The sequence below is a fragment of the Sitophilus oryzae genome, unplaced genomic scaffold (genome assembly GCF_002938485.1).
Source record: "Sitophilus oryzae breed Bouriz unplaced genomic scaffold, Soryzae_2.0 scaffold_1507_pilon_pilon, whole genome shotgun sequence".
NCBI lineage: Eukaryota > Metazoa > Arthropoda > Insecta > Coleoptera > Curculionidae > Sitophilus > Sitophilus oryzae.
The window spans coordinates 1,328,076-1,351,725 of record NW_022146178.1 but is presented as its reverse complement, the minus strand read 5'-3'; the positions used below and the strand labels follow the sequence as shown (position 1 = coordinate 1,351,725).

The window sequence follows — 23,650 nt, the reverse complement described above, 5'->3', positions numbered from 1 at the left end:
GATATTATTAATAATAAAATTATTCGTGGCAAAGAGGAATCACTGTTAAAAGATTGATTATGGACTTGCCTTGTACTGTAGAGAATATCTTAGCTATGCAGAAGCGACAGTAAGCGGCTCTTTTGAATTATGTGTCCTAAATTTTATGAGTTTGTTATTATATTGTTAAATACACTGTTACTTTATTAAGACGTTTTATATTTTACTAAATTTAGTGAATAAATTATACAACAGTCATTATCAGTAAACCGTACATTTTCTGAAGAATTTATTTATCCAAAAAAGTTGTTTTTTTTGCCTATTTTCTTTTACATACCAACTAGTCAAAATTTGAGAAAAAAATAAATTGGCGCCCAACGTGGGGCGGTGACTGCTAAACCGATATTTACTATTTATAGCGTTTTATGATTAGATTTTATGAATTTCATAACAATTTTTTATTAAAAATATACTAACATCTACATATATTTTCATTTTTAGGTTGAAATTGATCCAGATGTAGCAGATTATCTAAAATGCACTGCCACAAAATGTCTATTTTTAAGATGCGTAGTTGGAACCCTTAAGAAAGACGAATTCATTTCAATCGTTTTGCGATCTAGACTTAATGTCAGAGCTGTGAGACAAGTATGTTTAAATAACAATAAAATTTATAGTATTTATTTATATTTTTTAAATATTTCTAGTTAAGTACAACTCAGCCGATCAAGCTTTCGTCTATGATGGTCGCCAGAATTTCGGAGTTGCCATATATTGGCAAACCCAAAGAACAAGCTTTATACAGTCACGAAATCTTTACAGATATACCAGCAGGAGAACCGGAATTAGAACCACAGTTTGTACCATTGTGGATAATATTACTATCCGCAATTGCTGGAACCCTTATTTTGTTACTAGTAATTTTACTTCTATACAAAGTAAGTATAGATAACATTGTTCATTTCATATACTAATTATTTAATAACAAGAATTTAGTGAGAGAATTATATTCAGTCTTATCTGAGAGCGATATTCCTATACAGTGTGTTTAAAAAATTAGAGATTCAAAAATTCTCTTTTTATAGAAAAATAAAGTTAGAAGTTAAAAATAAATCCACTAATGAAGTTTAATAATTAAAAAATATAAAAAATGTTGTAAATGAAATACAATTTTTATTTTAGTGTGGATTCTTCAAAAGGAAAAGGCCAACAGCAGTTCCGGAAAGACAGCCTTTAAGATCAAACGGATATCATCCTGGTGACGAGGCTTTATGAGAAAGATTTTAGTGCCCAAATTGTAATATAGCAATCTTCGTGAAACTGACAGTTATTGTAAATATAAAAAATCGTGTCGATGAATTATTGTGGGTAGCTAATTTTTACTGAAAACTAAGTCGAAAAAGTTGGTCTGCTAATAGAAAGAACTGTAATTGTATGTGTCGAGTCATAGAATAAATTGTCATAAAATTAGATCTGTGCCATACTTTAGTGTATTTATTTTTTGCCTATATGAAAAACGTATTATGACAAGTTATTCTATGACATGTAATTATATATAAGTGCGTTATTAACAGAGGAAAAGACTAATACTTCAAACTATTTCATCAAAATGTCGACTACTTAATACGAGAAACCTTAAAAAAAAGATGTATATTTTATTTAATATACGATAATTCCATTTTTTCTCGATTCGACAAAATAACCACGAAAATTTTAAATTAATGATTTATAGAGTATCTAATAAATAGGCTTTACTTCTAATTAAAAATAATTTACAAATTCTGTATAATTTAAATAACTTGACAACAAATATTTCAGTTTTAATAAAATATTATTCATTCAAATTTTAATATTAATTAATAACCATTTAAATAAATTATTTTTAGATGTAAAGTCTATTTGTTTTATAAGTCTATGCTGACGACTCTATTAAAAAAAATAATCCCAATGCCTTCTTGTAGTGCCTTAAAAAAATAATATTTGAGTGCCCAGGTAGACTTTAAGATTTATTAATATGGTCTCAACTAAAATTTAATACGCTTATATTTTTGTTTTCTAAATAAATTGTGCTATATTTATTACTATTAATTTTTATTCTCTTGCAGCTTAAATATAAATTTAGTTTAAAAAAGTTTAATATAAATAATGTAAAGCTGTAAATAACAATATTAAAATTATAACTGCCAATATTTTTATAATAATATCAAATACAGATCAAAAAAGGTCTCTCTATAGTAATGTTAAAAGAATCTCCAATTTTGTTGTTAATGTAATGATCGGATTAGTGGAAGTTAAAGAGTATTCAACCCAGTCATTTGTTATATATTTTTGATTTTTATTTATTAAATCTAGAATAAGAGAAATATAACATGAAGTTGTTTATAATAAAAACAATTCTAATTATACTCCGAAGCGAATATTTGTAAAAAACAATATGTATATTAATTTTTGTTGAATGTCGGTTTGTATAAAAATTTAGTAAGTTTAACAAATTTGATGGAAAATAAAATAAATCTTGTTAATAATAGTACTTTTTTTCTGTTCCTTTTTTATCTTTCTTTTACAACATAATTGTCATACTTCGATATGGTTGTCATATTTCAAGGATTTTCGTCACTGTGCATAGGTTAGGTTGCTGGGGTTTTGGATCTTATTTGATCCCTCAGTCGGAGGCCTTGGGTCCATTGCGATACCCCTGTTATTGTTACTACCAAACCTTCCCCTCATTCTTTCTTTGCGTTAAAGCACTTCCAGCTCTTTGCAAAGTTCCCGATGTCGCTGATGTTGGCTTCTGCTGCTTCCCCTAGTTCCTCCAAAAAACCTTGCCCTAATGTTTTAAAGCGTCGCGTCGGTATTCCAGTGCCGGACAGTGGTACAGCAGGTGCTCTGTGGTTTCTTCTTTCTCTCCGCATTCTCTGCAGTAGTCGGCGTTGGTAATTAACTTAAGAACCACTTTAGATATCGAAACTTTTTTTTATTTTGAAGATCGGATCTTTTACAATATGTTTAAATAAGGAAAATTCGATAAGGTTGTTTTTTCCATGCAAAAATTTTAAACAACCCATCCATTTACTTTTAGTGCATAGCAATTTTCAGCAATCGTGTAACTTTTTTATTTATAAAGATTTTCACATATTGTGTGGGAAGAAAATATAGCAGAAATATTAAGAAAGTTTTTGAAAAAACTACAATCAATTTATTTCTAATAGATTTCGAGATATCGATTTTTGAATTCAGAGTTCTAATAACGCGACCACTGTCGAACACCAAATCAATTCCACTTATTATTACCAAAAATGCAAGTGTTTCTAAATTGCACTTAAAAATTTTCAAGATATAGGGAAACTTATAACGACTCGTTAATAGATAAACAAATAAAATATCACGAGACGTAATTAAATCGTGAAGCTTACTTACAACTTACAACAGAGTAAGTACTGACAGAGGTACTGATTGGGTCGGCCGCTCGACTGCGAAATATCTGCTATATCCCCTTCCACGTCTCTTTAGCAATAGCTTACTTCGGGTTTCTCTTATTACCGATTCTTAACCGTCCTAGAACTGTGATGCGTATGCGCAGAAGGAAATATGAAGACATTATTTCATTTGCGCATGTGTGCGCTGCAGTTCTAGGACGGTTCAGAATCGGTAATAACAAGAACCCGAACAACGCTAATATGTGCACAGTTTTTCGGTTTATTTCATGCGTTTGGCAACGTGTTTACTGTTCTCTCTTTGTTCGGTACATTATAAAACACATTGTACTCTTCTTACATACGGAAATCTCGACCCAAGACTAACATTTGCCAGCCCTTAGTATAAAAGAAACACATAAATTATTAAAAGATAGTTTATTATTAAATAAATAAAACAAAACATTTAAATATACTTCCTGCAACATATTAGGCCATTCTGACAAACATACGAAAAAATAAAAAGTTTAAAAAGATAGTCGTAAAGTGCATAAGTTATATCGTGTATAAACAGAAAGAAGTTTCAAAAAAGTTTGATCGTTTTTGATTAGTTTATACTTATTATTTGGTCTGGTAAATTTCATAATAGGCAAAATTCTAGCTGTTATTTACAAGTAGTTTCAAAAAATAGCAGTACTATCGTTCACATTCGACAACAACAACTAATATTTGTAACAATTCAATATATTGTTATTTACTCTACTTAAAAATATTTTCGAGATTAATTAAATACCTAAAACAGTTTTAAAAATTACAGGGTGAGCCTTAAATAATATGTGTATAGGTTTTCCCTGTTTCCGTTTCTCTAATTTTAATCTGTATTATCTACATTGTCATATGTCATGTTATCAAAAATCGCAAAAAAATGCCATAGACGTGTTATTGGGATCTAAATATACCACCCCGAAAATTATGTGAACATATTTAAGACTCACCCTGTATATAATAACGATTAATGCTCACTTGCACCGTTTGTATAAACTTTGTTTAAAGGCTAAACAGTGATTAACTATACATATTTTATTATAGTTAATCACTGTTTAGCTTTTAAACAAAGTTTATACAAACGGTGCAAGTGGGCATAAAACTGTTATACGCCAAGTTTCATTTTGACAAGGGATAGTTTTAAAAAGTTTGATTTATTATCTTCTATACCATAAAATTAAAACAATCTGCAACTGTATATTTGTACATAATCTGTTTTTGAAAGACTTCTTACAGCAATAAAAAAAATTATGGTACTACATTGAACTCCAAAAGAATAGCAATTTACTTACAATTCATATTCTATTATCTATACAGATCAATAAAACAAATAAAATGCAGTTCAGGTACAATTTTTAGAAAAATACATTTAAAATGCTACAATCTTTTATAAATGTCTTGGATATAAAATTTAAACTGTAATAAATAATATAAAAAACTAATAAATTTGTATTAAAATCAAAAAAGAACTAATAAACATTAATACTAACATCAGTATATATGTTTTTACCCTGTTTCCCCTATTATTATTCTGTGTTGATCAAGAATAGAAAATTAAGTAAATTTCAGTTTTCTGCCATAACTGAAATGCTGAAGAAGAGTTTCAAAACCAAATTTAATTCTTTGCAGATATAACATGGAATTTGGAACATTAAAGCTGGATTTATAAACTCGGGAGTTGAGGTTCAGTTGCAGTTGGATATTCGCGGTAGTTGAGGTTCAATATTTTTGCATTTATAAACTGTCAATTTCGGTTGTAGGTTAGGTTTGGAATTGTGAAAATTTCGAACGTTTTTCTTTCGATTTAAAAATACTTTTGATATTTGTCAAAGTTCAAACACAGTAATCCAAGATTACGCAAAATATCAACATTACATTAACAGAAATAATGAAACAACAATAAGGGTAATTTTTCAATGCATCGGCGTACTGTGCTTCACGTGATCGACAGGCGCTTATTCGTTATCTGTCGGCGAACGTCGCCAACGGTCGTCAACTGCCGACATAAACATTGACCATCTTTGAACTCCGCTGAACATAAAACGAACTGCCAACTTTTCAACCAACTGACTTTATAAATGCGCGCGTTCATTTCATAGCGTTGAACATTTTGAACGGTGGCTGAACCTCAGCTCCCGAGTTTAATCCAGCTTAAAACCTCAAAATTTAGAAGGTTTTGATGGTTAAAAAAATGATCAATATTTCAAAATAACAAAACTCTCCCCTGTCAAATTAAAACACTTATCTATTATCAATTAAGTATCAAAAATTTTTAAATAAAAAAGCATTACATGATTTGAAAATACTAGTACGTCTATGAGAAAAAATTACTCATCTCAGACGAGTATTACTACACAAAACGGGACATTAGAAGGTAACAATTACATAAAGATTTCCAAATACATTTATATCAGATATAATCCTTAGTAAATATAATTAAACAGGTCATAAATTCATTAACTTAGGTCTAAATTCAGGATTCTATAGTATTCCCCTTTTAGAACATATTAAATTAAAACAGAACAAAGCTGTCAATCATTTTTTTCCTATTCAATTATATTTATTCTTGATCATACATTAAGTACTTACATATACCAAATAAATAATATATTCTTAAATTGGCGCCTCTATCCGCTTAATAATTTAAAAATTCTTATTTTTATATACAGGGTTGTTGACAAGGAGTATTGTAGCTAAACGATTAGATTTTTACAAATTGTAAGTTTGGGGTTCGTTGAAGGACTATTAGAGCTGAGCTACAATTTAAAAATATTTTTACAAGATACAGAGTGTCCCAAATAAGTAAAAAATATCAAAGTTGTATTTTTTTAAACGGAACACCTTGTATATTATTACATTTTTAGTTTCTACGATTAAAATAAAGGTAAATTTGATTAAGGTTTATTATACATAAACCTTACCGTTTTTGAAATATTTTCAATTTTGTGAAATTGCAGTAAAAATTTTAAGGCTTCATTTCTCCAAGGGTATCAAAGTTTTTAATGCTAAATAATTACTGAAGTTTATTTATTGATCAGTTATTGTGTTGCAATAATAAAAATAATACTACCTTATACAGAGTGTCTAAAAATTTATTTTAAATAATTATTAGCTTCAAATGGCAATAACTTGTTTAATTTAAATGGAACGCCCTGTATATTTTACGAGAATCAGATGCACAATTTAATTGTCTATCAAATAATATTATACCATTTTTTACCTATCTCTTTAAGTTTCCGTAGAAAATGCATTTTCTTGTAATTTAGAACTTATTTATCAATATACCCATGGACTATTGACATTTTAGATTATTTTTAAAGATGTACCAAATTTTTAAAGAGTACAGATACTAATATTGTCGATATAATTCGTTTATTTCTTTAAAAAATAAAAAAACTGTTTAAATATTTGTTAAAGAGGACCAATTAATATGATTCCAGTATTCAAACCACATTAACTGACTGTTTGCGTTGATTAATAATAATTGCTCCAAATACTAAAAAACTGAATTTTGTATGGGCATTAGACAGTGTGATAAAAACTAACACCTTAAAAATGATATTTCATTTTTAATAAATGCTTATTTATAACAACAGAGACTTTAATTTGATAACTTATTATTAAATTGATTTCTGACTCAAATCCACATTTATTTATAATAATTTATTAACGAACACAATTAAGTATGTAATTAATTAGTATATGGGCGGAAATAATGGTGTTATATTTAATTAATGGTATACCGTAAAATGGGGGAATAGAAACATAGTGGTGAATAGAAACAAAATTTCTGAAAAAAATCAAATCACGATTAAAAATATTCAAAGTAAAAAGAGTCGACATATCTAATTTTTCTATAATTGGTAATACACAATAAAATGTAAAAACTATATTTTTATCTGTGGCAGCACTGTTTCTGTCAATCAGCTGATCAATAAATGTGAGATCAATTTATCACCTATTTTGTATGGCGCGAAAACTTTATAAATAAAATATTTATTTTTAAAGTAATACATAAGCTGGTACATGTAAGTTGTTATATTATATGTATTGTTAATTATTGTTAAACCTACTTAAATATGTAATAATTTACTGTTTCTAACCACCTTGTTGGAAATAGAATAGATAAAAACCTTAACATCAATGTGTGTTTCTATTCTCCCGAATAGAAGGTGAATAGAAACACAAATGTTATTTTTATTTAATATTTAATTATATTATATTATTTATATGTATACGCTTATATTAAATTATATGTATACGCAAAGAACAAACAAAGACCCATGTTTTAAAATATTCGGGAAAATAATACCACATTTTTATCAACCGGTATATCGCTAATAGCCTACTAAACTGTTTCTATTCACCCCATTTTACGGTACCTTTTATAAAGATTTGAATAGTTTTCTTTTTGCATACAAATGGGCTAGTAATATTATCGTTTTGCTAAAAACGATAATAGTACATTTTACACAGTACAGCCTGTACATTTTGTACATTTGTTGCTTTAAAATCAATCTAAAATGTCAATATTCCATGGATATATTGATAAATGAGGTCTAAATTATAAGAAAATGCATTTTCTACGAAAACTTGAAGGGATAGGTAAAAAATGGTATAATACAATTTGATAGACAATTTAATTGTGCATCTGATTCTCCTAAAATATACAGGGCGTTCTATTTAAATTAAAGGAGTTATTGCCGTTTGAATCTAATAATTATTTAAAATAAATTTTTAGACACTCTGTATAAGATAGTATTATTTTTATTATTGCAACGCAATAAATGATCAATAAATAAACTTCATTAAATATTTAGTATTAAAAACATTGATACCCTTGGAGAAATGAAGCTTTAAAATTTTTACTTCAATTTCAAAAATTGAAAATATTTCAAAAACGTAATGTTTAAGTATAATAAACCTTAATCAAATTTACCTTTATTTTAATCGTAGAAACTAAAAATGTAATAATATACAGGGTGTTCCATTTAAAAAAATACAACTTTGATATTTTTTATTTATTTGGGACACTCTGTATCTTGTAAAAATATTTTTAAATTGTAGCTCTAATAGTCCTTCAACGAACCCCAAACTTACAATTTGTAAAAATGTCATCGTTTAGCCACAATACTCCGTGTCGTATGTGGTGAACAACCCTCTATAAATACATTAATAATAATTCGAACATTTTGGAATTTTTAATACGTGGATTTTTACTAAAAAAACTTATCTAAGCTTTAGCCGAGTTGTATTTATCTTACCTATTTAATGATGTTAAGTTGATTCATAAGACAATTTAAAATTGTTAAATAGTTCGCAGAAGTTCATCAATATCGCCATTTTATTACTAGGTTCTATTACATATATCAAGGTCGAGTAAAAAATTAATACAAAACGTTGTTAATCTAGCGCCTTAAATCAATTTCGAATAATTGTACATCTATAATAGGTCTAAAAAATATTTTTATAATATAGTAATTTACTTCGAAAAAGGACAAACATCCTAATAATTTTAAAACTTTTTTAAATATATTAATTTATTAAGATCCTGAAGATAATATGCCATACTGGATGTCGTACATCTTTGAATAAAAAAATAAGGAAGAGGCATATCGAAATTCGGCGTTCAAAAAATATGGCATACATACTTGATATTTTGCTCGATTCCTCTTCGAGATATAGAGTTTTTAAAAATTCGCTCACTTTAAATAAGTAGGCTTTGAACGACGCCAGCTGTAATGCAAAAAAATTCTAGCTGTGGGCAGCAATTAAAACGAAAATAATATTTGCAATGAAAAATGCAGAATTTTCTAACAATTCAAACTATATTTAACAACATCAACACATTTAAACTATGTATACCTAATAACTAAAATAAATAGCAACCCAAAACATGAGATTTTGCTACAGGTGTTGGACATGTCGACCGTCTTCTGTTATAGGGAGACGGGACCGTTTTTGAACATTTTTCGCGGAATTCGTTAACTCAGTGGGGGTATCTTACGGACAATCTAAAAAAAAACATTTACTCTTCGGTAAAGATAAAAATCCAGAGGCGCTAAATCCGGCGGCCTCGACGGCCAACGGTTGGGATCTTGATTAGCTATCCAATTATTCTCGAAATTGGTTGTAAAAATTTGCAGATAACTTCAGCGTTTTGAGGCGGTACCTCTTCTTGCTGCAAAAATATGTTTTCGAGTTCCATATTAGGGGCAATCATCAATAAGGGTCCAAAGCCTACTAGTTACAAAAGACGAACTTTTAAAAATTATGTATTTCGAATGGGACTATAACAAAATATCAACTGTGCTATATTTTTAAAAAGGTTTTTTTAAATTATTTTCAGGAAATTAAAAATATACAGGGTGTCCAAAATAAAAAAAAACAATTTTTCTGTTTATAGCTCTTAAATTATTAATTTAAAAAAATATATATTTAAACCATTAAATTTTACGTAATATTTTCATAAAAATACAAAATTTTCCGTAGCAAAAAAGTTACAGCAATTTGTTAAAATGCACATTTTTAAAAAACACCCCGTAACTCCGAAACGGTTACCGATAGCGATGTGCGGTTTTCACCCAAGGATACTATAGAGAGAAGGATAGTTCGATTCCTATCTTCCTGCACTGTCAGTTTTTTTACGTCATCTGAGGACCGAGTTGAAGTTGGCGCTAAAGATTTTAGACAGTGACAGTTATTTTTGCATTTGACGGACGAGCGCATAGTGCGTTGGAAGATAAATTTAGCGGGACAAAAGCGTTTGGTTAGAAATAAGCCAAAAAATTGATATAAAAATGCATGAATATTCTTTGTATTTCGATACATTTTTATCAACCAAATTTGGTCGTTTTCTGCTCAGCAAGGCAGAGATCATACGAAAACAAAATATTTACAAGTGCTTATACATTTTATTCCAAAGCCAAATTATGTTGAAGATTACTTGGGATAAAATGAATACTCCTTCTTTAATCTTTTTACTCAAAGTTGTACATACATGGTTGGGATGGTATATTTTCTATTATTCCACTGACACTTATGTATGTCCCTTTATTAATATAATTGGACTTAACAAGTTTCTATCCAAATCTGTAGATATTCAACGTTATATTTCATACAGTCCGTACATTGTTACTTAAAGTCGTACTACTATAATAAAGCACCTACCGGACATAATGTAAAATACTGTTGTTTATCAAAATATTAGCAGTATTTCAGATACGTCAATTTCGGAGGTTTTAGGCACACAATAAACAATAAATTGAGTAGATCTTGACCAGATCAGTTCCAAAATTTAGTATAGATTCGCAAAAAATTGACTTGGACTTGCCTAAAATATTTCTGAATGGGGAGTTTGCCCCAACTATCAAACTAGTAATTTCGATTCGCACTACTTTCCAACATTTTCTACAAATTTGTTACCCTAAATACCGCGTAATTAAAATTTATAAATGCCGCACAATATTAATTATAAAACGTTTTGGATTATGAGTGGCTTCTTCAAAAATTGAATCAAATTAAGACATTTTTATGCAGTAATCCTTTGTTAGAAAAAATTTCGTGATTTTTTGAATAACAATGAATTACTGTACTTTATTAAAAATAGAAGTGGTACGACAATAAATCAACCGAAATAAATGATTTTATAGTTATCCAAAATGGAATGTATCTATCGCATATAAATCTTGTCTCTATCTTCCTAACCTATTAAATTCTGTTCGGCACAAATGAATATTTTATTCATCATAACGGTTCGTTTCGGTGGGGCTCTTCTTCCGATTCTTCGGCGTGCTGCTTTAAAAGAGGACTTCCATCCGTAACTTTGCTTTTGCTGCCTTTTTGACTTCCTCGGCTCACCGGAAAGGTGGGAGCCAGTGGACCGCATGGAGTACACGGAGCTGACCGCGACAACCAACTTCTCGAAAACACTGAAAAATTGTTATTATGAAACAATCATAAAGTTGGAATTAGTAGAGGTGTCATCTTTACAAAATATTTCCGATGACATAGTAAAAATTCAAAACGTAAAATCTAAAAATGGTCGATTTTAAAAGAAATAATACCAACCAAACCAAACCATAGGTAAGGTGGGTGCCAAAGAACTCTAAAAAGTATCTATTATTTATAAAGAGTATTATCTACATATATAAAATGTTAATGTTTATCTGTGTCGTCTCTACTGAAGTAACGACTTGCTCTAGAAAGTTGATTTTTTTACTAAAAGCTAATTGGCTCTTCTAAAAACTGTCGTCACCGGATTTTTTGTTTTTCATTCAATTAAGAAATAAATAAGTATTTTTTTTTCCTGATGTCGTGGCGGATGCGCCAGGCTTTAACTAGTTTATAAAAAATATATAAGGACCGATTGTACAAACATAACTTAAACTCAAGTTCATGTTAACTGTGAAAAACGCTGTACTCGGCAATTCTATTTAGGTATACTAAGGGCTGGCAAAGGTTAGTCTTGGGTCGAGATTTCCGTATGTAAGAAGAGTACAATGCGTTTATAATGTACTGAACAAAGAGAGTACAGTAAACACGTTGCCAAACGTATGAAATAAACCGAGAAACTGTGCACATCGCTAAGAGACGTAGAAGGGGATATAGCAGATTTGTCGCAGTTGACCGGTCGACCCAATCAATACTTCTATCAGTACTTAAAGTTCTAGGAAGAGGTGTACGTCATGCGTTCAGCTTCACGATTTAATTACGTCTCGTGATACTTAATTTGTTCATTTATTAACGAATCGTTGTAATTTTCCATATAGCTTAAATTTTTTTAAGTGCAAGGTAGAAACACTTGCATTTTTGGTAAAAATAAGCGGAATTGAGTGGGTGTTCGATAGTGATCGCGCTATTAGAACTCAAAAAACTGAATTCAAAAATCGATATCTCGAAATCTATTAGAAATAATAGATTGTAGTTTTTCAAGAACTTTGTTAATATTTCTGCTGTATTTTCTTTGTAGACAGTATGTGAAAATCTTAATCAATAAAAAAAATTACACGATTGCTGAAAATTGCTATGCTCTAAAAGTAAATGGATGGATTGTTTACAATTTTTGAATAGAAAAAACAAGCTTATCGAATTTTTCTTATGTAAACATATTGTAAAATATCCGATCTTGAAAATAAAAAAAAGTTTCAATATCTAAAGTGGTTCTTGAGTTATGGCCTGTTATGTGTTAAAAAGTTAAGTTTACGCGATTACTGACGTTTTCTCGTTATAAAAAAAATTAACACTGGACACATGTTTCGCTATCCATGTTAGCATCATTACCAGATGATTAAAACAGAACTAGTTTTCATCATTTGCTCATTGTGGTTTGCAAAAAATCTACTATTGTTAGTTATACATAGAAAAACTGAAGTATTCTTACCGTTTGGCATGGTTTTATTATGTTGTTTTGACGAACTAACATGTGCCTCACCCAGTGGCATGTACAATGTTTTCGCTCTAACTCTATGGAAGTACGCTCTAGCTTGAGCCGTAGCTGATGGAGCCGGAGGTTGTGGACTTTTTTGAGCCGGTAATTGTTGAATTTTATCTAGAAGTTCTCGCATTTCTACAGTTGGTGACGTAGCCCTTGGAGGTGAATCAGGAGTGCCTATAATTGTATCAATTAGTTTAAATTTTGATGTCAATTAAGCTTATTCTAATATCGTCTCATCATAAATAAATATAATTTGCAAAAATGTTTACAAAAAAAGTTAATAAAAATCGAGTTATATTTAGGATTATTTAGTAAAATTCAAATGTGAAGATTTTTAATTATTATTATTAGGTGTTCTTTACATTAAGTATTTGATAATTTATATTTCCAATACTAAGTGTAACACCCAGTCGACAATGCAGAACTTTTAAATACTTCAGTAACACTTGAGGATAGACAAAGAAAACTTTAATTTTTAATTTAATTTTTAATTAAAATTGTAAGTCAAATATTTAGCTACAAATTGCTTAAAAAATCATCAAAATCAGTCAACTAGAACACAATACCGGGTGCGTCTCAAAAGTGGCTCACCCCTATAACTTTTTTATTTTTTTCAGATAAAGAAACGAAATTTGGTATGTCAGAATTTAACATAAATTAGGATTGATTGCCGTATTCAACTCCTTTCGGTAACTTCCTGTTTCAACGGAAATGACTACAACTTTTGATTTTTAACAACACCCTTGGTATTTTTTTACTTTATTCTATAGAAAATGTCACTCTGAATAGAATGACATATCATATGTCAACTTTTAACATTTTCGCTTTAAAAAAACAGTATTTAAATTTCAATCTAGAGTGCCATGGCTGCGTTAGGAACACTAATTTTTTATCAAGAAGTCTGGAAAAAATATATTTGATCGTCTAATGTTTCTCGTGTCTTGTCCTGGCCGGTTACAAGAGGCCCAAATTGTATTTTTAATCATATCTCAATTTTTTCAAATGGAACGAGAGTGACTCATTAGCATATTTGGAAGAAGCATTTTTTACGAATAATTTGGTACCAGACACTTGGTATTTCGAGTCAAATTGTCATTATGAATCGCATGTCAAAAGTTGACACATAATATGTCATTCTATTCATTTTCTATCGAATTAAGTAAAAAAATACCGAGGGTGCCATTTAAAAATCAAAAGTTGTAGTCATTTCCGGTGAAACAGAAAGTCACCAAAAACAATTGAATACGACAATCAGTCCTAATTTATATCATATACAAACATACCATGGTACAAAGAAAACAAGGTATGATCGATAGCGGCTCCAATTTCGTTCAGTTCGCGCATACCACCTGTGACGTCACTAGTAAAATAAAAATAAAGAAAGTTGACAGGAGATTTGCATTTTTTAAGGTTATGGTTAAGAATAGTTTATTTTTCCAAAAAAAATTTTCTGACTTTTTAGTTCGTTTAGTTTAATAATTACTAAAACCAGTAGTTCCAAAAATATATTTGAAAATAAAAGACAAGAATCCAAAATATTAATTATCTATTAACATGGATTTGGACGATAACAGGTAAGAATACTAAATTTATTTCTATATTCGGTATAAAATTGTTTATTAGGTTTTTAGTTTGCGATGTTTATGATAAATAATTTTCATGTTCATCGTCTCTGAATTAAGATGAGGATATCTATGGAAAAGTAACCATAAGAGGAATTGTTACATTATTTAAAAAATGTTGGGAAGCTGATTGTTTTCCATCGAAAAGTAGAAAATGCCAATGCAGATGAATGTATTATAATTGTAATAGAAGTAATTCCAAGGGTGAAGTTTATTATACTTAATTAGTGACCTGTGTTTCTTTTTATGTATATGTAGATGTTTCAAGTTTTGAAAATAAATCGGTTGAATAAAACCCAAAATTTAGAGGAAGTATTTGCATACACAGAATATGCCCATCAAGGATTATAGCTCAAATTTCCTTTAATGGTAGGCAATTATTCAATACAAATTAACTTTTTAAGTGACTGAAATATTAAATAGTTTACAATATGGTATATCACTGTAAAAATATATTACTTTAGGTACAATTAGGGCTCAATACATTTCAAAAAGAATATTATTTTATATTAAATGAAGTATTGTACCAACAATCAATTTATACTAATACCGGAGATTAAAAAATAACAGAATAAATAGTTCTTTTTTATACTACAAAAATAAACTATAGAATTCAACAGTATTTAAAAAATTAAATAATAAAGTTATGCCCCGGCCGAGATTCGAACTCCAGTCTCTTGCTTCCTAGCCCAACTCTTTACGCACTGCTCCACAGTAACTTGCTTAGCGATAGTTCAATGACGGTATATATACAGGGTATATAAACAAAAAAACAGGTTCATTACAATATCTTGACGATTTGAATTGGCGCGCGGAGCGTGCTGACCAATAACGCCTGTTATCACCTGAGACGTAGCGACCAACCTGCGCAATATGATACCGTGTTTTCTTTGTACCATGCTAACATACTATATCTCGTTTTTTTGATCTGAAAAAATAAAAAATGTTATAGGAGTGAGCCACTTTTGAGACGCACCCGGTATATAAAACTTTAAAATACATGAATATTTTAAGATGCCCGTTTTTCGTTCTAGTGAGTGTATCTCAACGTGACACTGTAAAAAATCGTCAACTAAAATAATTTCATATTACTCAGTAGCAAAATAAAACACTAAATCACCACAATACACCAAAACACTTTTACTTTTACACTGAAGTGTAAAATGAATTTAGTGTTTTTATTTTGCTGTGTAACACCATACGTTCCAACCCTCAACTGTAATATTACTCAGTAACAATAGCAGAAATATTTTCAACATACCTAAATTAGCCAAACTGCTAATATCCGATCCCGTCATACTATTGGTGACGCCGAATTGTAAATCCTGCATCAACGGTGCAACGTGCGGGTGTACGTGTTCTGGAATATTCGTGGCACATAAAGATAAATTCAGCAAAGCCGAAAACGGTTCTTCGTCTTCAGTCGAGTCTTGACTAGGCTGCAACAGTGGTTTCCTTGGCCTACAAGTTCCTCTATCATCCGCTTTAGCCAAAGCTACGTTTCTCTGACAGATCTCTTTGAGTCCTTCTTCGGTGTTGCCATTACGGTTCTCGTTCGACGTATGGTTATCGCTGTACAGACTTGTATTTCGTTGAGAATCTGCTTGGGCGAGCGGCTGGTGGACAGGAGTTGGTGCTTGTGGAGGTCGAATGACGGTGTTTGAAGGAAGATTGAAAGTTTGTTGGAACTCCTAAAATATAAGTATCGTATGGTATGGTGTCTAAAGGAAATAATAAATGAAATTTTACCCGATTGTAGTTGGTTGTTTCAGAAATCGATGATGAACTTCGAGGGAGTCTCTCCAAATTACATGGACTAGGCTGAGACTGATCACTGACCAGTTCTTCTAAACTGGCTACGTTTGAGTAAGTAGGAGGAACAATAGTATTTACCTGATAAAATACAAAATATATATTAGGAAATAACTTGATTTTGATGATGTTAAGTAGTTTTCAAACATTTAACAAGAATCAATCTCTTATCAGAATGCACTAGAATTAAATATGTTTCTAAGATAAATTATTATGTAGTTTTAGTTTATACAGGGTGAGTTTTCAACCATGTTCTCTATGGGTACCTCGGAAATTACTGGAGATAGAGAGTCGGTTAAATAGGGAAAGAATTGTAGTTTTGTGGGGTCATAAATATGCGTCTTTCAGATTTTTGAAAAAGTTCATGGCTTACTAGATATTTCGAAAAATAAACAAATTTCGGCTATTTTAAAAATTGTCCCTAATTCCATTATAATCTATTTTACACAAAAAGTTTTCAGATAAAAGTTGCAGATAATCACATCCTTAATGAAATTGTGTTCCCCGTTTTTTTCTAAAGCCTGTCATTTTTGACATATGACACAAATATAGTTTTTTTTAAATGGAAACCATAGTTGGCCATGACTTCATAAAAAGCCCCGCTTTTTAAGCTTTCCAGCAATATAAGCTATAATATGTTTTTTTTGAAGTTATAGCCAATTTGTGTCATTTTTAGACAAAGAAAAGCGTGTAGGATTATTGGTTCAACTTTTCTGGGCCATACATTTTCGAGGATATGTTGACTGATGAACGCTTTTCAACGGTTTTCAAGACATATTAGAAAAGTTAAATTTAGAGACTCGCGCATCAATAAAGTGACTTTTATTATGACATTACCCCCATAATAGAAGAAATGTTAAAAATTATTTATATCATAATTATATCAAACTCGGGTATAGGAAGAGGTGGACTAAATGCATGGGCCTCCTCGATCACCTGACCTATCCATTTTAGATTTTTTATGCGGTATGGTTAACAACAAAGATTACAAAAGATCTTATGAATTAAGAGAGGCACTCTAAGAGGCAGTACGGGAGAAGTTTAATAAAGTCGACCCGTCGTTCTGTGAGAAAAGCTAATGGATAGATAATTCAGTTTTAAAAAGATACATTTACGTACTCAAAACAATGGCGGATTTTTTGCACATTTTATAAAATAACTTAAAGTGTATGTAGTGACATTATTTTTTTAAGTTTTAGTTTGTGTAATGGAAATTATAAAGAACCGTTTAATAAAATATTCTGTCTTTTTATAAGTTATAAATCATAACAGAATAAGAATACCATACCAACTAAGTGAAATTAGTCAAGAAATATATTATTTGGCTATACCTCGTAATTTTTCGAAAAAAAAAACATATAGCTTATATCGCTGAAAAGCTTAGAAATTGCGCTTTTTATGAAGTCATGGCCAACTATGGTTTCCATTTAAAAAAAACTATATTTGTGTCATATGTCAAAAATGATAGGCTTTAGAAAAAAACGGAGAACACAATCCCATTAAGAATGTGATTATCTACAACTTTTATCTGAAAACTTTTTGCCTAAAATAAATTATAATGGAATTAGGGACAATTTTTAAAATAGCCGAAATTTGTTTTTTTCGAAATATCTAGTAAGCCATGAACTTTTTAAAAAATCTGAAAGGCCCACAAAACTGCAATTCTTTCTCCATTTAAGCAACTCTCTCTCTCTCCAGTAGTTTCCGAGATACCCATAGAGGACATCGTAGAAAACTCACCCTGTACAAAGTGTTATTTTAGAATAGAGTATGAGTATACTTACTTCGTTAACAGCATTACATAAAAAACTAGAGCTTATGGAATCGTTTGTGCTAGTTGCGGAAAGAGACCCTAAAAAAAATAATAATAAAAGAATATTAAAATTTTTTACAACTCATGTTAAATAGATGTGATGATTTTGAATCTGTATATTCAACTCAGTCAATCATAGATAGTAAACGCCACGAATGTTTGGGAGTGATTCATCGGTCGCTACCATGTGAACTAATCTGTTCAAGGTCACATAAAACTTAATTCCAGTGCCGTGGTGTTTCAAGTCATATAATAATCAATATATAACCTGTTGTAATTTGTTGTTTTAACTGTCAAAGTCTTGTCAAAACATATATTTGGTTATAAATATAAACTAGAATGCCCCATTGATCGCACTGCAAGCACACCAATGGACTGACGCACAAAAACGAATCAATCAAAGAAACGCGATATAGTATCGTCTTTGTCATTCACGCTAACATTTTAGAATAAGTAGGAGGAGCGCAGGCAGATGATTAGACCGGGCCTTTAAAAACCTACGTCTGCGGTAAAAATTTTCGTTTTTAATGTAAAAATGATAGCACGCGTGTCGATTCTAACTTCATCAACCGATGAATCACTCCCAAACATTCGTGGCGTTTACTATACTAAATTTCTTACACATAAATTATAAATAAACAAACACTATTAAGGTTTAATCGTGATTTAAATTTTTAAGTTGGGTGGATATACACAAAGAATCGATTTTTCATACGTGCTTCTTATAAAATATAGAAACTTACCTACTGGTCTGCCAATAAAATTTCTAAAGTACTGCACCATAAGATATCTGGTAGATGTATTATTATTTTTGATTATCGGTTCTGTATTGTTATAACTAATCACCAAAGGATACATATCGGGTTTTGAGGTAACCTGCAATAATACATTTTCTAATATGATGGTTTTATATTTATCTTCTTTTAAGATAACAATAATAGATCACAAATTGAACAACGCATACCTAAAACTTAAACTTAATGAACCCTTTATCATTTAGTGTTAAACTTTCATCATTAATGTACATAAGTACAGTTAACACTAATTATTTTTTAATATCAGTGGAATAAAATGAGTGAATAAATTGAAATTCAACAAAAGTGCAGAAAACTCTGAAATAAAGAATAAACTTGGACACTACATAGTATCCACAAATAATAATTCCAAGTTTTATTACCTAATAGCAAATTTAATTTAAACGTTTAATTTAAATTTAACATTTTTATTGCAAAAGACCGCAATACGATCTCCGGAGAAAACAAGTTTAATGGAAGTTTGCAGACTTTTATCCTTCTTTTATGTACCTACCGATCGAACTAAAAAAAATGTCAATATATTTAATAAAGTAGTTTTATAGAAGTTTACAGACTTTCATAAACCGATCAGACTAAAAAATATATCAATATACAGGGATGTGCAAAAAGTTTAAAAGGATTCAAAAATTAATAGATGTTTACGTTATAAAGCTTCATTCAGAACCTCAAAATTAGTAGAATAAATAAGGTGTTTCAATTAGAGTAGAAGTTTGTTCTCCTATAATTTCAATGTAAAGCTTCATTCACGACCTCGCAATTAGTGGTTTCAATTACACTTTATAGTTTTTAGTTTACGATCATTCACAATATTTAAAAAACATAATTAAAATTAATCGAATATACTCGCACAGATTATACAGATTATAATCTTTGTTTTTTCTTTATTGTTTTTCGTGGTTCCAATTTTCGGAATCGGGCACTAGTTAGGTGACTAGTTTGCGCACATAGCCCGCCCACTTATGGCCTCTAAAATTGTGCACAGCGCCTGACCGGCACAGTTATTAGAGAGATATCGGAAAACCGAATAGCGTCATCCAGTATTTACGCGTACCTTATCATGGTTACGATATGCGCGAGTCAATTTTAACGCAACACCCGCTAATAACGTTACCGCCTGACGTAATTTGCGGATCAATTACACCAAGCGCTATTTCTAAATAACGTTTAAAAATTGCTTAAATGGGCATGTGCGGGTATTTGACAACCGGAGCCGGCCGGCGAGATCTTTTATTTTAGATTATGTTTGAATTGTTTTGAATTATTGCTTTAGTTTTATTAGGTAATTTGATGTTTAAGTAGCTGCGATTAGTTTTAATTATATAAATATGGCCCAAAATATGGATTCCACCTCTTCCAATACTAAAGATCCAATAATAAAGAGTCTTAGGTTTACAGCAGATGACGATTTAGCCCTTCTAAGAGAATTTGTTGCTTGTTGCCCTAAACCCAGGCAGACGTTGAACAATAAAGCACTGGAAATAAGCAGCCCTTTAGTTTTAAAATACCTAGTAAACAAAACAATTTCAAAGTTTTAAATTCAAAGTTAGGTTAAGTTTAAATAGCGGACGCGCCGCGATCAGAATTCTTTCCGGTCCGATAACGCCGATAACTATAAATGAAGAGAGTTAATACCACCTCACGTAAAGGAAATAACACCTGACCTTATTAACGTCCATGCACGCTATTCGGTTTATCGATATCTCTCTATTACGCTGTTTATTGTTATTTTACGCGAGTTTATTTTTGCGCACAGGAAATTTGACTCGTTTGCACATCGTCATAAAAAACAATTTTCGTACCACGAATTAGGGACAAGATTTTTATCTGTATACTTATAGGATACCTAATCTGTGATACTAGCAACAGCTTGCGTCATTTAGTTTTGTCCTGTGGTTGTATCCATAGAGAAAGTCTAATATTTAGTTTATAAAAGAATCAACTTTTGATTTCTAACCACAACTTCTCTTGACGGAAGAGAATCAAAAGCCAGAGTGACATTTAGCGCAAATTTTGAAGTATAATTAGTGAAAAAGTTAAAAGTTTGATTACTTTTCTACTAATTGAAAATGTCTACCACTAATTTTGACGTTTGGAATGCTTACTTTGAAATTAAATGAACAAACTTCTACGCTAATTGATTCCACTAATTGCGAGGTTCTGAATAAAGCTTAAGCATTCAGAACGTTAAAATTAGAAGTAGACATTTTCAATTAATAGAAAAAGTTATGAAACTTTTAACTTTTCCACTAATTATCCTTCAAAATTTGCGACAAATGTCATTTTGGCCTTTGATTATCTTCCGTCAAGAGAAATTGTGGTTAGAAATCAAAAGTTAATTGTTTTATAAGCTAAATATTACACTTTTTCTATGGATACAACTACAACTGACTAACCCAATCTGTTGCTAGGATATTCTATTAATTTTAATTGTTTTTTTAAACATTGTGAATGATCGTAAACTAAAAAGTATAAAGTGTAATTGAAACCACTAATTTATTCCACTAATTGCGAGGTTCTGAATGAAGCTTTAGGATTCAGAACATCAAAATTATTAGCAGTAACTTTAAATTAGTAGAAAAAGTTAACAAACTCTTAACTTTTTCCACTACTTATTCTTCAAAATTAACGTCTAATGTAATGTGAAATCAAGTATGTAAAGCTGCATTTTACGATACAGTATGGAAATAAAAGACATTTACAAACGTTTTACCATATATTTATAAAATAACCATATTGACTCCAAACTGCATTCGGTGAAGCCAAGCCGGTGAAATGGGTATATAAATCTTCTGAAGGAATTTGCATAAGTCGCTCAGTTAGCTGTGCTTAAGCGTAGTGCGCAAGCCTGGATTTTGAATTATCCATCGAATAACTAGACCAATAAGAGACTAGACGCTAGCACCAGCTGTTCATTCGTAAGGCTTCGTCCAATTTCGTATGGCTTTCGTTTGCACTCCCGTTCGACAATTGGCCAATCCTTATAATCTAAGAGCTGGCTACATAAAAAACCTTATCATCGTGACATGGCTAATTTTTTGTGTGAAGTATCCTTTTATGTAGCCATTATGAAGTATAGTCATGTCTGCCAGCGCGATCCCGGGGCTTATAGCGGGGGCGGCCAATCGAAAAGGTGAAATTTTGGCACTAAAAATATTATAACATACATGAGTTATAATTGCGAAAATAGCTTTTATTTATTATTAAGAAACGTGAAAAATTGTTGGCAGACATTTTTCTAGTCGCTAAAATGCCGACAGACAACACGAAAGAGGCATGAAATTTTTGAAAATTATTAAAAAATGAAATTTGAAGAATGAAAAAAATTATGGCATATTTGCATGCCGATTGGTGAAATGCCATATTTATTTATTTTAAAAGCCGTATGCAAAAGGGCAGACAAAAAGATCGTGGTTCAATCAACTGCAGACAGTTATCAAAAGCGCAATATTATTCTAGCGCTTTATTCAGGGAACGCTGGTCGCCTCATCCATTTAAGTATAGATAAATCATATAATATACGATTATATTATAAATATATTTTTTTATTATTTCAATAACGATTTCTTTGTCTGCCCTTTTGCATACGGCTGTTTAAATTAATTAACAATAAACCAACTAACATTCCACCAACCGACATGCATGTATGCGATGATTTTCTTTTGTCAAAATTCTATGCCTCTTTCGCGTTGTCTGCCGGCATTTCAGCCACGAGAAAAATGTCTGTCATCAATTTTACACGTTTCCTCATAATAAATAAAAGCTATTTGGCCCGGGATCGCGCTGGCACACATGACTATTTCACAATGACTACACAAAAGAATACTTCACACAAAAAATTAGCCATGTAACGATGATAAGGTTTTTTATGTAGCCAACTCTCGGTCTATTAGAGTAAGGGCTAATCGATATTCGGAATTTTGGAGTTGCGCTGTTGCGCCAGTGTCTGCCTAACAGACGAACTTATGTGAAATATACATGGACCGGTTATCTAGTTGTCTTTAACTCGGCTTCAACTCCAACACATTGCAGGGATAGGCGATAATCTGTATATATTTTATATGTATATGCGTTTTACCTCAGAATAAGGCGGCGGTGGCTGATGAAAGCTATTACATCGACTATACTGCGGCGGCGCATAGCAGGAGCCTATGGAATCAGGTTCGGAACAAGTTCTATCCTCGCCCGATCCGGTTCTACAACACAAGCCTCCTTGATTATGCTTACGCCAGAGGGAGCAAGCACACAAAATTCCCACTACAGTCGCCGTCACTGCCAACCAAAAGTACCTGCAAACATTACATACACATTTTTATACAAAATTACTATTTGGTAGCAGTAACCAAGGATGTCTCTAAAAGCGCCCATAGACGCTCAGTTCTTTAGCACAGGCTGTATATCCAGGCCAGTTTGAGCAATTTTTTTCACAGTGGTTTGGACTTTGTTCTTGATTTTAACATTAAGTTTTTTACTATAGGCCGCCACTTTGTGAAAATGAACTAACTCTATAACTCATCTACTAATTCAGCACATTTTTTACAGTGAAAATAGCTTTCCGAGATATACAGGGTGAGTTTCATACGATGTTCTCTATGGGTATCTCGGAAACTACTGGAGATAGAGAGTCGGTTAAATGGGGAAAGAACTGCAGTTTGGTGGGGTCATAAATGTGCGCCTTTCAGATTTTTGAAAAAGTTCATGGCTTACTAGATATTTCG

At 30.9% G+C, this 23,650-nt stretch overlaps 2 protein-coding genes across 11 annotated transcripts in view; one reads left to right on the top strand and one right to left on the bottom strand.

Annotated features, from left to right (window-relative positions):
• The window catches only part of LOC115878279 (integrin alpha-PS2), a 250,658-nt gene extending 248,152 nt beyond the window's left edge, over nt 1-2,506 (top strand). Inside the window, exons 29-31 of the mRNA XM_030894733.1 lie at nt 481-627; nt 687-917; nt 1,162-2,506. Of these exons, the coding sequence (XP_030750593.1) occupies nt 481-627; nt 687-917; nt 1,162-1,254 (471 nt within the window). The 3' untranslated portion in view covers nt 1,255-2,506. The remainder of the gene's footprint in view (nt 1-480; nt 628-686; nt 918-1,161) is intronic.
• Nucleotides 2,507-10,965: 8,459 nt separating this feature from the next.
• The window catches only part of LOC115878278 (zinc finger MYM-type protein 1), a 44,488-nt gene continuing 31,803 nt past the window's right edge, over nt 10,966-23,650 (bottom strand). For all 10 annotated transcript variants that reach the window (XM_030894732.1, XM_030894724.1, XM_030894727.1 and 7 more), the window contains 7 exons: nt 23,011-23,221; nt 18,864-18,996; nt 18,092-18,159; nt 16,245-16,388; nt 15,757-16,186; nt 12,820-13,047; nt 10,966-11,368 (listed from right to left, as the gene is read on the bottom strand). In XM_030894732.1, coding sequence (XP_030750592.1) covers nt 11,184-11,368; nt 12,820-13,047; nt 15,757-16,186; nt 16,245-16,388; nt 18,092-18,159; nt 18,864-18,996; nt 23,011-23,221 — 1,399 coding nt within the window. In that variant the 3' untranslated portion in view covers nt 10,966-11,183. The remainder of the gene's footprint in view (nt 11,369-12,819; nt 13,048-15,756; nt 16,187-16,244; nt 16,389-18,091; nt 18,160-18,863; nt 18,997-23,010; nt 23,222-23,650) is intronic.